Genomic DNA, 15,127 nt, shown 5'->3' with positions numbered 1-15,127 from the left:
CGTCACCAGAGGAGGGTGCTGGGACTGTTCTGCATTGAGGAGTGAAGCCACAAAATACTAAACAAGCTAAACAAGCTAAAACTAGCTAAATAAGCTAAAGTACTACGTACACCATCAAGCTAAAGCTAAGGCAGCTAGTTTTTAGGCAGCTAAAATGGACTTTAAAAACCTAGAGGAGCTTCATAGAAGACAGTGGCTGCTGTGTACCAGAGGAGGGCAGCATTACTGAAGGGTTAGAAGGCACTACAGGTTTAAAGCCTCGTTGCGGCGCATTTCTTCACATTAGAACAGGGTTACAAAGAAAAGTTGTTTTAACAGAATATAGCTTTCAGAAAAACCTCAGACTTGCCAAAAGCGCTTGCACTCTCAGCCAATCAGAACCCAGTGCGGCAGAGTGGTTACAACAGATAGCGCCCCCTGTGGACACCTGAAGCACAGCGGCCTATCAGTGCTGAGGCTTTGGGTCTGAATTCATAGAACGAGGACCAAGACCTGATCCCATGGTCTGGACCCTGGTCTAACCAAGCCCAGACCAGAGGATTGCAGGGGTGCAGGTCCCCGAGAGGCGCAATTCTCAGAGTCTAGTCCCTGGTTTAATGAAGGCCTAGATGTTGTAAAATGTTTGTTTTGTTGTGGTCCAAATCAACATTAAAATAAGACGACAACAAATGTGTGTGTCATTGTGAATGTGGGTTAGGATGTATGAGTGTGTTTGCGTGAGAGGAATGGGTGTGTGTGTGTGTGTGTGCTCACGCAGATGGGATTGGGGTTTGGGGTGTGTGTGTGTTTGTGCGGGTGGGGGTGAAAGTTGGGGTGTGTGTGTTTGTGCAGGGGTAAGTCACAGGTTGAAGAGCTTAATCCTTTAAACGTTTAACAAGCATTAGAGGCTGATGATGTCACAAATGACACTGGGAGCTCAGATCACATGAGCCTAAATCAAACATCCATAACTCCATCTTCTCTGAGCAGGGCTGAATGTGAGTGCCTGGAGTTTAGTGCTGTTGAGGAGCAGAGAGATGTACTAGAGTTAGGGAGTCTGTGAGTCTTATATTTGGATTAAACAGAGTTGCTTCAAGCCTCAGGTTAACTGTGTAAATGTCCTGAGTTCACAGCACAACTCTGGTCTAATTCACCATTTAATGAAGAAATGAAGAAGTGACCATCACAGTTAAAGTAGTTTGACCCACAGACTTTATTTTATATAAATCTGTTTGTCCAGAAACAAAAACGTTGAGAAAAACACTTGAACTGTAAAGAATCACCTAAACATTGAACCATTAACAAAACACCCTGGAGTTTTTCATTGTTACAGGTTTTATTTTTGTCTTATTAAACAGCAACGCACAGGTCTGCACCTGACAGCCAATTAGAACGCTCTGTGTCCTGGTGAACAAATAAACACAAATTAAACAAATTAAATTCTTTGGTGTGACGGGGCGGTCAGGGGGGCAGGTTCTGTTAAGGTTCTGTCTTCAGTGTCACAGGTGCTATCCAATCTTCAGTGTGACAAGGACAGTGTGGCGTTGAGTGTGAGCTGGGACACGTCTCGAGCCACGCGCTGCATCGGCTCCAAGTTGTTTCCATTTTCTAGAGTCTCCATCAAACCTGAACGAAAAACACAAGTTACTCTCAGGAAAGGCATCTGGCACAGGGAGATTTCAGAGCATGTTTGTAGAGACTACATTAGAGTCACAGGAACACAGGTGTGACAGTTGTGTATGAGACATATGTGTTTGAAACAGGCATGTGTGACAGGAGTGTGTGACAGGCGTGTGTGTAACAGGTGTGTGTGACAGGCATGTATGAGACAAGTGTGTATGACAGGTATGTTTGTGTGACAAGTGTGTGTGTGAGACAGGTGTGTCTGTGTGTGACAGTCGTGAGTGTGACAGGCGTGAGTGTGATGCAGGTGTGTGTGAGGCAGGTGTGTGTGAGACAAGTGTGTGTGTGTGTGGTCACAACTTGAATCTGACAAAAGTAATAATAAATGAAAATTCTATGAAAATTAACCAGTGACAGTCAGACATTGCTTTTCAACCATGCTTCAACAGAATTATTAAAAAAATATACTCATGAAATAGGCCTGGACAAAAATTATGGTACCGCTTACCACGCAGGCATGGGCCATATTTGTTACTGCTAAAATGAATGGAAGTCAATGGGAGGTCAATGGCGGACCCCGACGCCATGGCGAATGACGAGCGCATTAGCACCCCCTAGGGTGTTTGAGACAGGCATGTGTGACAGGCCTGTTTGTGTGACAGGTGAGTGCGTGACAGGCATGTGAGTGACAGGCATTTGCGTGACAGGCATGTGTGTGACAGTCACGTGTATGAGACAGGCGTGTCTGTGACAGGTGTGTGACAGGCGTATGTGTGACAGGCATGTGTGTGTGACAGGTATGTGTGAGACAGGCATGGATGTGACAGGAATGTGTGACAGGTATGTGTGTGTTTGTGACAAGTGTTTGTGTGACAGCCGTGTGATCACAAGTGTGTGTGTGTGACATGCATGTGTGACAAGTGTGTATGAAAGGCGTGTGTATGACAGGTGTGTATGACAGTTACGTGTGTGACAGGCGTATGTGTGACAGATGTGTGTCTGACAGGCGTGTCTATGTGACAGGTGTGTGTGTGACAGGCTTATGTGTCGCAGGCGTGTGTGACAGGCATCTGTGTGACAGGTGTGTTTGACAGGCATGTGTGACGCCTGTGTGAGACAGATGTGTGTGTGAGAGGCATGTGAGTAACAGGCGAGTGTGTAACAGGCGTGTGATGACAGGTGTGTGTGTGACAGGCATGTGTGACAAGTGTGTGTGTGAAAGGCATGTGTGTATGACAGGTGTGTATGACACTTGTGTGTGTGACAGACGTATGTGTGACAGGTGTGTGTGACAGGCGTGTGTGACAGGCGCGTGTGCAAAAGGCGTGTCTGTGTGACAGGCTTATGTGTCGCACGTGTGTGTGTGACAGGCATCTGTATGACAGGTGTGTTTGACAGGCATGTGTGACGCCTGTGTGAGACAGGTCTGTGTGTGAGAGGTGTGTGAGTAACAGGCGAGTGTGTGACAGGCATGTGTGAGAAGTGTGTGTGTGACAGCCATGTGAGACAGGTGTGTGCGTGACAGCCGTGTGTGTGACAGGCGTGTGACAGGTGTCTGTGACTGGCATGTGTGAGACAGGCATGTGTGACACGCATGTGTGAGACAGGTGTGTGTGTGACAAACGCGTGTGACAGGCATGTGTGTGTGACAGGCATGTGTGTGTGACAGGCATGTGTGTGTGTGACTGGCGTGTGTCTCACATGTGAGACTGATCCTGGATGATGCTGTGGTAGGAAAAGTGCAGGTGTGTGACAGCTTTGTGACAGGTGAAACAGGTGCGACAGGTGAGACTGACCCTGGACAATGCTGTGGTAGGAGAAGTGCAGGTAGAGCAGGAACAGAAGGTGAAGAGCTGCCACAGAACCACACAGCACCAACCGCGGAGTCTGACCCACTGTCCTAGAGACCAAGACAAGGACCTGGACCAGAACCAGATCAGAGGACAGGGTCAGAATGGGTCGTGATTTCAGGGGTCTCCAGATGAATCTGCCCTGTTCTTCAAACTGTTCTGTTCAACAGTTTGGAGTTGTTTCTTCTCATTGAGCCTCTGAAGTTGACAGGTGTATGACAGGTGTGTGACTGGTAAGAGTAACCCTGGATGATGCTCACTAGTGTGATGTGCAGATAGGGGGCACATGTGCATAAGCATGTGGCTCAATAGGGCTGGCTTAAATGATTACTCTGGTCTTAAAACTTCAAAGGGCGTGCTGATCTTGACTAAATCCCGTCTAGATCCTTAAAACCAAACCTGAGACTACATGGTCCTGTGTCAAGAGGGGGGCCTTTGGGGGCGCCACTAACAAACCTTCAGAATGACTTGTCTATAGAACAGAAGAACAGTCTCTGAACCCTGGTCTAAACCCGAACTAAACCCGGTCTAAACCCGTTCTAAACCCCGTCTAAACCCGGTCTGGACTCTGGACTCACCATGCGCAGTGTGGACAGTCCTCCGACGAGAAGCCAGAGGAAGAAAAAGAGGAAGTGGAAGTGAATGTTGTAGGTGACGAAGAGCACGATGCAGTGTCCAAACAGACCATAACCCTGGAACCAAAAATATACATATACATAAGATAATATGAACATATACAGAGTCCAAACAGACCATAACCATAGAAACAAAAGTATAAATACAAACCAGCAGGGCGAGTGTCTGCAGCATGGTGATCTGAGCGTTCACCAAATACGCCAAAAAGTACACCAACCCCGACATGCACAGCCAGTACCCAAAACATGTGCCGATGGCTGTGCCCATCAGAGTGCCCCCGATCTGAAACAACACACAAAATATGATAAACAACAGATAGACAACACACAAACTAAAATAAACAACATATAGACAACCTGCAAACTAAAGTTTTGTGTGTGCTAGCGTGAGTACTGTGTGTGTGTTAGTGTGAGTACTGGTGTTTGTATTAGCGAGTGTACTGTTGTGTGTGTGTTCGCGTTTGTAGGTGTGTGTTAACATGTGGAGGTGTGTGTGTTAGCATTTGTAGGTATGCGTTAGTGTGTGTGGGCATGTGGAGTTGTGTGTGTTAGCGTGTATAGGTGTGTGTTAGCGTGAGTCCTGGTGTGTGTTAGTGTGTGGACTGGTGTGTGTTAGCATGTGTACTTGAGTTTGTGTTAACGTATACAGATCTGTGTGAGTGTGTGTAAGCGTATGTGCAGTATGTTAGCATGTGTACCATGTGTGAGCATGAGTACTGGTGTGCGTGTTAGCTTGTGTACTGGCGTTTGTGTTAGCATGTGTAGGTGTGTGTGTGTTGGGGTGTGTAGGTGTGTGTGTTAGTGTATACTGGTATTTGTTAGCGTGTGTACTGGTGTGTGTGTTAACGTGTGTACAGGTGTGTGTTAGCGCGTGCACCAGTGTGTGCGTTAGCGTGTGTATTGGTGTGTTAGCGTGAGTCCTGGTGTGTGTTGGCATGTGTACTGATGTGTGTGTTAGCGTGTGTATCGGTGTGTGTGTTAGCCTATGTAGGTGTGTGTGTTAGCATGTGTAAGCATGTGTTAGCATGTGGAGGCGTGTGTTAGCGTGTGTAGGTGTTTATGTCAGTGTGTACTAGTGTGTGGGTGTTAGCGTGTGTACCGGTGTGCGTGTTAGCGTGTGTAGGTATGTGTGTGTTAGCGTGTGTACCAGTCTGTGTGTTAGCGTATGTAGGTGTGTGTGTGTTAGCGTGTGTAGGTGTGTGTACTGGGGTTTGTGTTAACATGTGTAGGTGTGTGTGTGTGTGACCTGTGTGCTATATGTTAGCATGTGTAGGTGTGTGTTAACGTGTGTAGGTATTCATGTCAGTGTGTACTAGTGTGTGTGTGTAGGTGTGTGTTAGTGTGTGTAACGGTGTGTGTTGGGGTGTGTAGGTGTGTGTGTTAGTGTGTGTATGGATGTGTATTGGCTTGTGTACCGGTGTGTGTTAGCAAGTGTAGGTGAGTGTGAACGCCTGTACTGGTGGGTGTGTATGTTAGCATGTGTACTGGTGTGTGTTAGCATGTGTATGTATGTGAGTTAGAGATCATATCATAAGAACAAACCAATATACACACTAAAATATACTTTTAGTGTGTATATTGGCTTGTTCTTATGATCTAAATGTTGATGAGTGTTGACATGTGCAGGGGCTATATATTAGCATGTTACTAGCATGTTCTTACATTCTGTGTATTAACATCTTCATGCCATATGTTTTTTATTTATTTATTTTTATTAGTTTATTTGAATAGGGACAATGCACATTAATCAACATTTCTGTAAATGCGCCAGTATTAGCTATACAGCTAGTTTCCAACTGCAGTCCCTATGGCAAGATGTAAAATGCCACCATATGTTGGAGTCTATACTGCTATGTTAGCGTGTGTAAGCATGTATAACATGTGCAAGGGTGTATGTTAGCATGTTATTAGTTTGTTCTTATCTGTGTGTTGGAAGCCTTTATGCTGTATATTAGGGTGTATACTGCTGTGTGTTACATGTGCAGGGGTGTATGTTAGCATGTTAGAGTGTTATTAGCATGTTCTTACGATCTGTGTGTTGAATGTCTTCATGCTCTGTTAGTGTGTGTTACATGTGCAGGAGCGTATGTTAGCATGTTAACGTGTTCTTACGATCTGTGTATTGGACGTCTTCATGCCCTGTAGTAAAATGGCGACTAAAGTGAAGACAAGCATCAGAGGCCCGTACAGCTCCCCGGCGATTTTCTGTCCACAAAACACAGCACATTTACATACATATCATATGCATATTTAAATATTTATGTATTCGTTTAGAAATCTACAAAAATAATTTCAATCTGAGGTCGAACTCTGACCCCGAGGTCGACCTCTGATCCGAGTCCGAGATCTGACCCCTAACTCTGACCCTCTGAGTCTTTGGTTGACCTCTGACCTCGAATCTGAGGGAGCAGGTCTGATCCAGGCATCTCTTTTATGATAATACAAGGCGCAATAAATTCTAATTTTGTTATGCCAATACATAGTCCAGATTATTTTAGACTCTAGGGGGTGCCATAGTGTCCTGTACTGATGGGAACATTGTTGACATTTGACCCCGAGTCTGAAGGAAATGTGACCATATAAAATGTACCTGAGGGAAGCTGACCATTCGCACAGGGATGAGAGACTCCAGCAACCTGTGGACAGAGACCGGCTTTAGACCAGGACCAGACCAGAACCAGACCAGAACTAGTCCAGGATCAAACCAGGACTATAGTAGGACCAGACCAGGCCTGGACCAGAACTAGACCAGGGGCTGGGAAGACCTGGACATGGGACTGACCTGGTCCGGACTTGTCCCGGCTCCACGTCAAAATACGGCCTCAGGATGTCGATGTTGGCATAGAGGTTGAAGGCTTTAGACGCCTGTCGCTTCCCGGCCTCCCAGACCTGAACACAGAACAGAGATCAGGTCAGAACTGTGTGAGACTGGGTCAAAAATGAGTGAGACTGGGTCAGACCAGGTCAGACCGGGTCAGACTGGGTCAGACCAGGTCAGATCTGTGTGACACTGGGTCAGATCTGGGCCTTTAGGATCAACCATTGGGTTACATTTAGACCAAGAGGCCCTTAGGGCTCCTGATGAATTGTGTGTGTCTGTATTTTGACCTGAAGATAAAAGTTTGGACACTAGACCTGTCCACGTGGGTCACATGACCCAGTCAGCAGAACAGGGGGACTAAATATCTCTCACGGGAGCCTCAGAGTATGTCTATACTAGAGCCATCAAAAAGATCAATTCAGATTCTTGACGATACTAAAATGAGTATCAAAACTAGATCCTCATTTTTGGCAGGTATTGATACTATTAACAGATTATCCCATTAACAGAACAGAAATGAACCTTTCCTGAATGTTCAGAAGGATGTTGAGCTGTACCTTTCACAAGTATAAAGGCACATAAACTAGTACTAGGATTAAACGCATACAAGAACACATGGGAATAGAACACAAAGTACCAACATTTAATGTGGAACAGCACAGTCTCTAAAGGTGTTTTTATTATCATTGAGGTATCGTGATCAGTATCGAGTATTGACTCTAATCCTTAGGATTAAAATGGAGTCTGTAGTGTTCGTATGGTGACATCATCTCTACGGTGATATCATTTCTACCAAACAGCTGGACAGTCACATCACCCAGGTCCACTCTAAGCCGTACCTCATCAGCCACCTGCCGTCCCAGCTGACCTTTGAACTCCTTCAGGAAGTCCTGGTCAGGTTCTGGGTCTGGTTCTGGATCTTGTTCTGGGTTCTCCTCCTCATCCTTCAGCCTCTGGTGAATCTCACCCATGTCTTCAAAGCTGGAACCTGAAGTGTCATCCATGTTCTCCATGTCGATGACGGCTGAGCCTCCGCCCTGAAACATGTCCAAACACATCAGATGCCCTCCTGTACTCCTGTGTGTCATGATACCCTCCCGTATTCCAATCTTGCCCTCCCTATTTATGCAGGTCCAGTGCTGTTCTGGTTAAAAAACATATCTGTCTGGAGCCTCAAAAAATTAAAAGCCTTATATAAGCGTTATATGAAGGCAACACAGGCCTTAAATGTATATTAGCTATATTAGCCTACTATCAAAATGACTAAGTAGGCTACAAATACACAATGAGCGTTCATGTTTAAATGTTTATTTTCTCTGCAGCGCATCCTGGAGAGAATGACATACCACGTGACTACTCTGCTGTATGATATTTGGTGCTTTGAGTTTAACTTTCATTACAATATTAATGTATTATGTTTTGTTGCATTGATGAAATTATGTCAAATACATTGAAGAAATTGTGTTTGGCCTTTCAGTGGTATTAATGCGATAATTTCTTCTTGCGGCCTATCAGAGTTCACGTACCTGCACAGCAGCACTGTCTGTTAGACATTGATCACATCACACGATTCATAAAAGGCAATTGAGTACGCTGGAGCTGAATTAATGTCCTTGATTTGCCGATTGGTGATGTCGCCTGCCACTTTAATGGCCCTTTCTTTCACCGTCTTTGCGGAGAGAGGCACATCTTTAATGTTCTGTATTATCTCGGTTTTGTTTTTGAAGTCTGAAAATAGGTGCCCTGATATTTTGATGAATGAATCCTTCATGTAATCACCATCTGTGAACGGTTTTCCACACTTTATTATCTCTCGGGTTGCAACAAAACTTGCAGCGGTAGTCGAGTTTGGAGATGCAATCCACTTCTTAAATCTATCTTTGAGCTATCTTTCTATCTTTTCCCTTTAATTTCTCAAGAAGTACTGCAATCGCACTTTTTCTCTCACTCCCAACTGGTTGGTTGGCTGCAAATTTAGCATGCCTTCCCTGGAAATGTCTTTCTAAATTACTCTTTGTTATTTGACAACTTCTCATTACAAAGCAAACATGCATTCAATCCTTCCGCATTGGCAATGAAAGCAAATGATTTGGTCCATTCTTCCTTGAATTCTCTGTTCTCATCAGCCATCTTTCTCTTTTTCCCTTTGGGATCCATGGTCCATGACACACTCGCTGGTTTGTTTACAACAGCCACCTGCCTGGCACCGCGCCGCACTGAAACGTGTGTCGCAGGCTCTAACACAAATTTTCGATGACGGCAATGTTGAAATTTTATATTTATTATGCACATTTTTACAGCATAGGAAAACGTTAAGAATGTTTGTCATGTTTGTCCTCCTACACAAACCATATTAAAACAAAAAAAATAACGCCCACCCCATCCTTTTCATACATTTTTGAAGCGGCTACTATGGGGGCGCTAAAGAGCCGCATGCGGCTCTAGAGCCACGGGTTGCCGACCCCTGGTTTAGGTTTAGTCCTGGTTTATTCCTAATTTAGTCCTGGTTTAGTCCTGGTTTAGTCCCAGTTAAATCCAGGTTTAGTCCTCTTATAGTCCACTGTTTAGTCTATGCTTAGTCCTGGTTTACAAAAAGTTTAGTCCTTTTATAGTCCACTGTTTAGTCTAGGCTTAGTCCAGGTTTATTCCTAATTTAGTCTGGTTTAGCCTGGTTTAGTCCTGGTTTAGTCCTGGATTAGTCTTGGATTAGTCCTGGTTTAGTCTTGGATTAGTCCTGGTTTAGTCCAGGTTTAGTCCGCTTATAGTCAACTTTTTGTCTAGGCTTAGTCCAGGTTTAGCCTTAGTTTAGTCTGGTTTAGTCCTGGTTTAGTCTTGATTTAGTCCTGGTTTAGTCCTCTTTTAGTCAACTGTTTAGTCCAGGTTTAGTCCTGGTTTAGTTGGCGGGGCATTGTTCTTCCTCGTTGGCCTTCGACACTCACACTGTGATGGTGCGTGGCATTGTTCTTCCTTGGTTTCTTCGTCTTATTTTTTTTTCTCCCCAAATTATCGCAGGTTTCACCCCCTGAACGTCGAAAAGAATATTCAAAATTTTCAAATGAATTGGGAGCCAACATGAAGTTTTCGCTGTAACTCGATGAAATTCCCTGCAGTGATAAAGCTCATGGAGATAAGCAAAAAAGCCAATCATAGTGCTGCCCTCTGGCGGACAGGAAGTCGGCCATATTGGATCGAAAATTCAACACTTTTTTCACCACCTGTTTTCAAAACTTATCTTGTCACAGGTTTTTGGTCCACTTAGATTTCACATGCCACATCTAGACCCATGGGTTTTCACAAACTTCCACGCTGTCTGCCCGTACCACATTGCCAACAAACACCTTAATTTCCAGTTTTTTCCTGTCCTCTCACGACCACAAGCATTGGCCTAGAGAGCTCACATTCACATCACACATGTGTGATCAGGGCATGAATAGAATGCAATATTAATTTTAATCAAAATGAACACTATAGCTCCCCCTAGCATAGACGTGAAACGTCAACATTCCTACGAAACTTGGAGAATAAATTAGATATATGAGACCAAGCTAAAAATTATATTATGGACATGGGTCAATTTTTATGGTTGACCACCAGGGGCGCAAAGACTCCAAAAAAACAAAAAAACAAAAAAAACATGAAAAATTTCTTATACGGACGTTGGTCTACACGTCCCAAATTCAAATCACAGATGTTTCATCTGGCCATGAATGGAACATTAAAACTAAAACCTACTTCTACTCTATGATAATCTCCCACATAGACTATTGTTTAACTACTTGGTCTCTTGCCTGTCCCATAACACTTAAAACCATTGAAAACCTCTATAAAAGAGGTCTAAAAATACTTGATAAAAAACCCATTTCCCACCATCACTGTCACTTTCTGAAAAAGCATAGACTATTGGATTTTAACATCATGGTCAACCTCAAAAGAGCTTGTCTAATTTATAAGGTCCTACACGCCTCACACCACCACCTTTAAAGGAGTACATTAAATATAAAGACAATCTAGCAAGGACCGTGCAAGCTACCACCAGAGGTGACCTGCTGATCCCCTACAGACGGACCACCTTTGGTCAGAATGTATTATCTGTCCAAGCTGGGAACCTGTGGAATAGTCTCCCAGTAACCCTGAGAGAATGTCCCACATACAATTTTTTTAAAGCTCAAATGAAAAACTGGTTATGGTCAAACCAAACATGCACTCACCTATAGTAGCAATGTGGTTTTAACAAAATATGAAAGGGGTGGACCAACTGACTGAAATAATGGGGACTGCGTAATGAGTGTAATGTGCAATATTTTGTATGGTGCATTAATGGGAATTGTGCAATGAGTGTAATGTGCAATGAATGGAATGTGCAATTGTGTGGAATGTGCAATGAATGGAATGTGCAACCATGGGAACCGTGAATGTAATGTAGTGTGCAATTTTTAACTTGACCCTTTTGTGACCCCAGCCCCTGGGACAACAGATGGAAATTAGCCTTTGGCTATAATCTGGTGTATTTACATTCATGTTGGATCATGTCTGTTCATCAATATGCATTGTCCCAGTCAAATAAATAAATAAGTATAAAACACACAACATTGTCCGATTGCCATTAAACTTGGGGAAATAATTGTGGGCATCGCATTTCTGCCTGACCTAATGTGACTCAACAGCGCCACCTAGTAGTGGCGGCACCGTGGACGGGGGCGGGCAAATTTTGAAGTAGGCTGATAGAATTCAAAACAGTGATAGAGCTCCATGAGACAAGCCAAAAAGTGAATAGAAGCACTGTCCTATCATTAACAGGAAGTCGGCCATATTGGATTGAAATCCCACGCCACTTTGACATATGTGTATATGAAACCTATCTAGTCCTACGTTTTTCAGACAAATGATCTCACACTCCAAATTTCACATCTACAGATGTTGATTGTCAATACTCATCCACGTTTTGGAGATATTCATTACAGTTTATGTGTAGCCCGCCCTCAAAAAATGACTTAATTTCCTGTTTCTTTGATTACCACTCACAAACACATGGATCAGCCTAAAGAGCTCAAATTGTAACCACTGATGCAGAATAAAACTTTCAATAGAGAACAGTAACGAGCACATGGCCAGTGGCATCTATAGCGCCCCCATAGTACACATAAAAGACACAACTTTGTCCGATTAGCATGAAACTTGGGGAGATAATTGTGGGCCTCAAAACGTACCAAAAAAATCAATTATACCATACCTGTATTATGCGTGAGGTTGCCGGTACAAAGACACGGCCCCCCTCGTATGGAGCCAGGGCCGCACTGCCAGTTAATATTTAGGCCTGAGCCCATACAGGGCGTAGGGCCTATTGCTTCCGGCTTCGCCCATGCACTCATCGTTGCAGACTGTCTTCGCGCGCAACTTCGTGGCAGCACCGCCCCCTGCACAGACTCCTGTGTCCTAGCAACCCATGCCGTAGGCATGGGACATGCATATTTGTTCTTGCTAGCATGTCAGCGTCAACATTGCAGCAACAACGCAGCGCGAAGCGCTCATGTCCCCAAACACACTCCTGACATCGAGCCCTATCCAAGGCCCCATGCCGCAGGCATGGGCCATACTTGTTACTTCTAAAATGAATGGAAGTCAATGGGAGGTCAATGGCGGACCCCGACTGTCTTCGCGCGCAACTTCGTGGCAGCACCGCCCCCTGCACAGACTCCTGTGTCCTAGCAACCCATGCCGTAGGCATGGGACATGCATATTTGCTAGCCATGTTTTTGCATTTTGTGCATCAGCACTTCCAATGTGTTTTGACTTGTTTGGTGCCAAATGGAGTCCAAACCCGCAATAAAACAGAGGCAAGTGGCGCGTTAGCGCCACCCACAGGGAGTGCCGGGTCGGCCGGGTGCGAAGCACGGCCCGCGAATTTGACCCCCTGAACATATTCAAAAACTCACCAAATTTTGCCCATAATTCAGGTCTGGCGAAAAAAAATTTTTTTTATGTGGTGCATCATTGGACATAAAAAAATGGCGCGACAGCGCCCCCTGCAAAAGTAAAATTTTTTACATCAATGGGAGACGTCGACGTCAACTTTTTCATACAGCCACCAAATTCGGTACACGCATTCTTCAAATGATGCCAAACAAAAAATATTATTATGGCCACGCCCTCTGACGCACCGGAAGTCGGCCATCTTGGATTGAAAATTCCAAATTGCCGAGTCAGCGTTTTCGCTGACGTTGCATTTTCGTCAACTCCTCTGAAGGCGCTTCACCTGCAGGGCTGAAATTCACTGTACATCATCTACACAAGTGGGGCATCAAAAGTTATCCAATTTATGATGATCCCTTTTACGGTTTCCGTGCGGCGAAGCCGCAAAATTCCATCGGAATTTTTGCAATTTTCAAAAGTCAAAATTTGCTCCCGTTTGCGCAAGCAAAGTCCGATTTGGCTCAAATTCGAATCAGTTGGAAAACTTTCGGGCCTAAAGCTACTCATTATGATAGAAACTAAATTGGCGCGATAGCGCCCCCTACAGAACATCTAATATATTTGTATGGAGGGCCGAAAATTTAGTTTTCCTAAATGTTATCAAATTTGACACAAAATTCCATTGGGTCATCCCAATCAATAAAGTCAATCAGACCTATGTCGTCTTTTGCACCGTGTTGCCATGGCGATGCGCCAAACTGCCAATGTTATCCTAATGGGAAACCTCCCAATTTTTCCCATTCATGGGAAAAATATTAGTTTCATGGAATAATGTAAAATTTGGCACCATGACTCCTCATGTCATCCTGATCAAAAAAGTCAATCACACCCAAGTCATATTTTTCACTGGGTTGCCATGGCGATGCGCGAAAGCGCCCATGTTATCCTAAAGGGAAAATTTGAAATGTATGAAAATTTGGAAAGTCTTATATCGACTTATTACCGTCAACGACGGACATAAAATTTGGCACAGTGATTCTTCAGGTCGTCCCCGACAAAAAAGTCCAGGGAGCCAAGTTTGTATTTTGCACGGTGTTGCCATGGCGATGCCTGGAAAACCCAAATTTTGCCATTTTGTGCATCAGCACTTCCAATGTGTTTTGACTTGTTTGGTGACAAGTGCAGCCCAAAGCCCCAATAAAGAAGGGACAAGTGGCGCGTTAGCGCCACCCACAGCGAGTGCCGGGTCGGCCAAGTGCGAAGCAGGCCCGCGAGGGCCGTTCGATGCCGCTTGCGGCTTTAATGTTCTTCTTGTTTTTCTTCTCAAAACAAATGATTTCATTTTCACCCACTGAACATCAATGAAAAGTCTCACACCGGGGTATAGAAACGATTGGCACGACACAAGTTTTGATACAATGGGTATCGCATTCATGCCTGACCTAACGTAACTCAATAGCGCCTCCTAGTAGTGGACCCCTATGGGAGTGGGTACATATAAAAGACACAACATTGTCCAATTGCCATGAAACTTGGTGAAATAATTGTGGGCCTCAAAAGGGGCAAAAAGGTCTATTATACCTGTACTATACACGAGGTTTCTGGTTCAACGCCGTGCACCACCACTATAATGTGATGGCCACACTGCACTATAAAAACGGTGTGAAGGGGGGTGGATAGCGGCTGGGCAGTGGCCGGGCGGAATGCTGCGCGGGGTAGCTGGCCCCAAGCGATCGCGTGGGGGGCAGGAACGCCGGGGCGAGGGCCATCACCGCTGCTTGCAGCTTTAATCCTGATTTAGTACTAGCTTAGTTCTGGTTTAGCCCTGGTTTAGTAGCTGAAGGCATCCATGAGGCCGCAGCAGGTTAAGGACCATAATAAACCACGTTATTGCTCTGTATTTACGTGAATTAGCTTGTTAACTGTTAGCCTGTTAGCTGTTAGCCTTTAGCCTGCTGGGAGCTCTGACCTGGATCACACTCTCCTCGAAGCTGCCCCACGGCTCGGAGGTCCTCTTCCCGAGCCCGGTGGACATGTGTGCTGGTCCTTGTGGTGGTAGGTCACGGACAGTGTGTCAAAAACCCGTGAAACCGTCCGGTTCCTCCTGGCCCGGTTTGTTTGGGATCTGCTTCACGGCATAGAGTGATTAAGCTCGGGAGTGTCGCGAGATCCGCCCTGATGTTACGTTAATCAGTGTGTGGCTCTTGAGTGCCTGCTGTGCTCGCGAGAGATCGCTGGTCCTGGTCCGACATTCTGCAAGGTGTGGATCCTGCCCCTGTGACTTTGAGAGTCTTAAATATTTCACACAA

The 15,127-nt window shown here is 44.9% G+C and overlaps 1 protein-coding gene across 1 annotated transcript; it reads right to left on the bottom strand.

Moving 5' to 3' along the window:
* Positions 1 to 1,171: 1,171 nt before the first annotated feature.
* yipf3 (Yip1 domain family, member 3) lies at positions 1,172 to 15,078 on the bottom strand. Its single transcript, XM_033979560.2, has 9 exons — positions 14,788 to 15,078; positions 7,748 to 7,945; positions 6,870 to 6,976; positions 6,678 to 6,723; positions 6,200 to 6,292; positions 4,239 to 4,370; positions 4,031 to 4,144; positions 3,399 to 3,522; positions 1,172 to 1,605 (listed from the first exon to the last, which is right to left on the bottom strand). The coding sequence occupies exons 1-9, from the start codon at positions 14,851 to 14,853 to the stop codon at positions 1,499 to 1,501; spliced, it is 987 nt and encodes a 328-aa protein (XP_033835451.1). The 5' UTR covers positions 14,854 to 15,078; the 3' UTR covers positions 1,172 to 1,498.
* Between the last annotated feature and the right edge of the window lie 49 nt (positions 15,079 to 15,127).

Source organism: Periophthalmus magnuspinnatus, chromosome 15, assembly GCF_009829125.3.
Source record: "Periophthalmus magnuspinnatus isolate fPerMag1 chromosome 15, fPerMag1.2.pri, whole genome shotgun sequence".
NCBI lineage: Eukaryota > Metazoa > Chordata > Actinopteri > Gobiiformes > Gobiidae > Periophthalmus > Periophthalmus magnuspinnatus.
The sequence above is the reverse complement of the archived record's forward strand: the minus strand, read 5'-3'. Positions and strand labels throughout refer to the sequence as shown.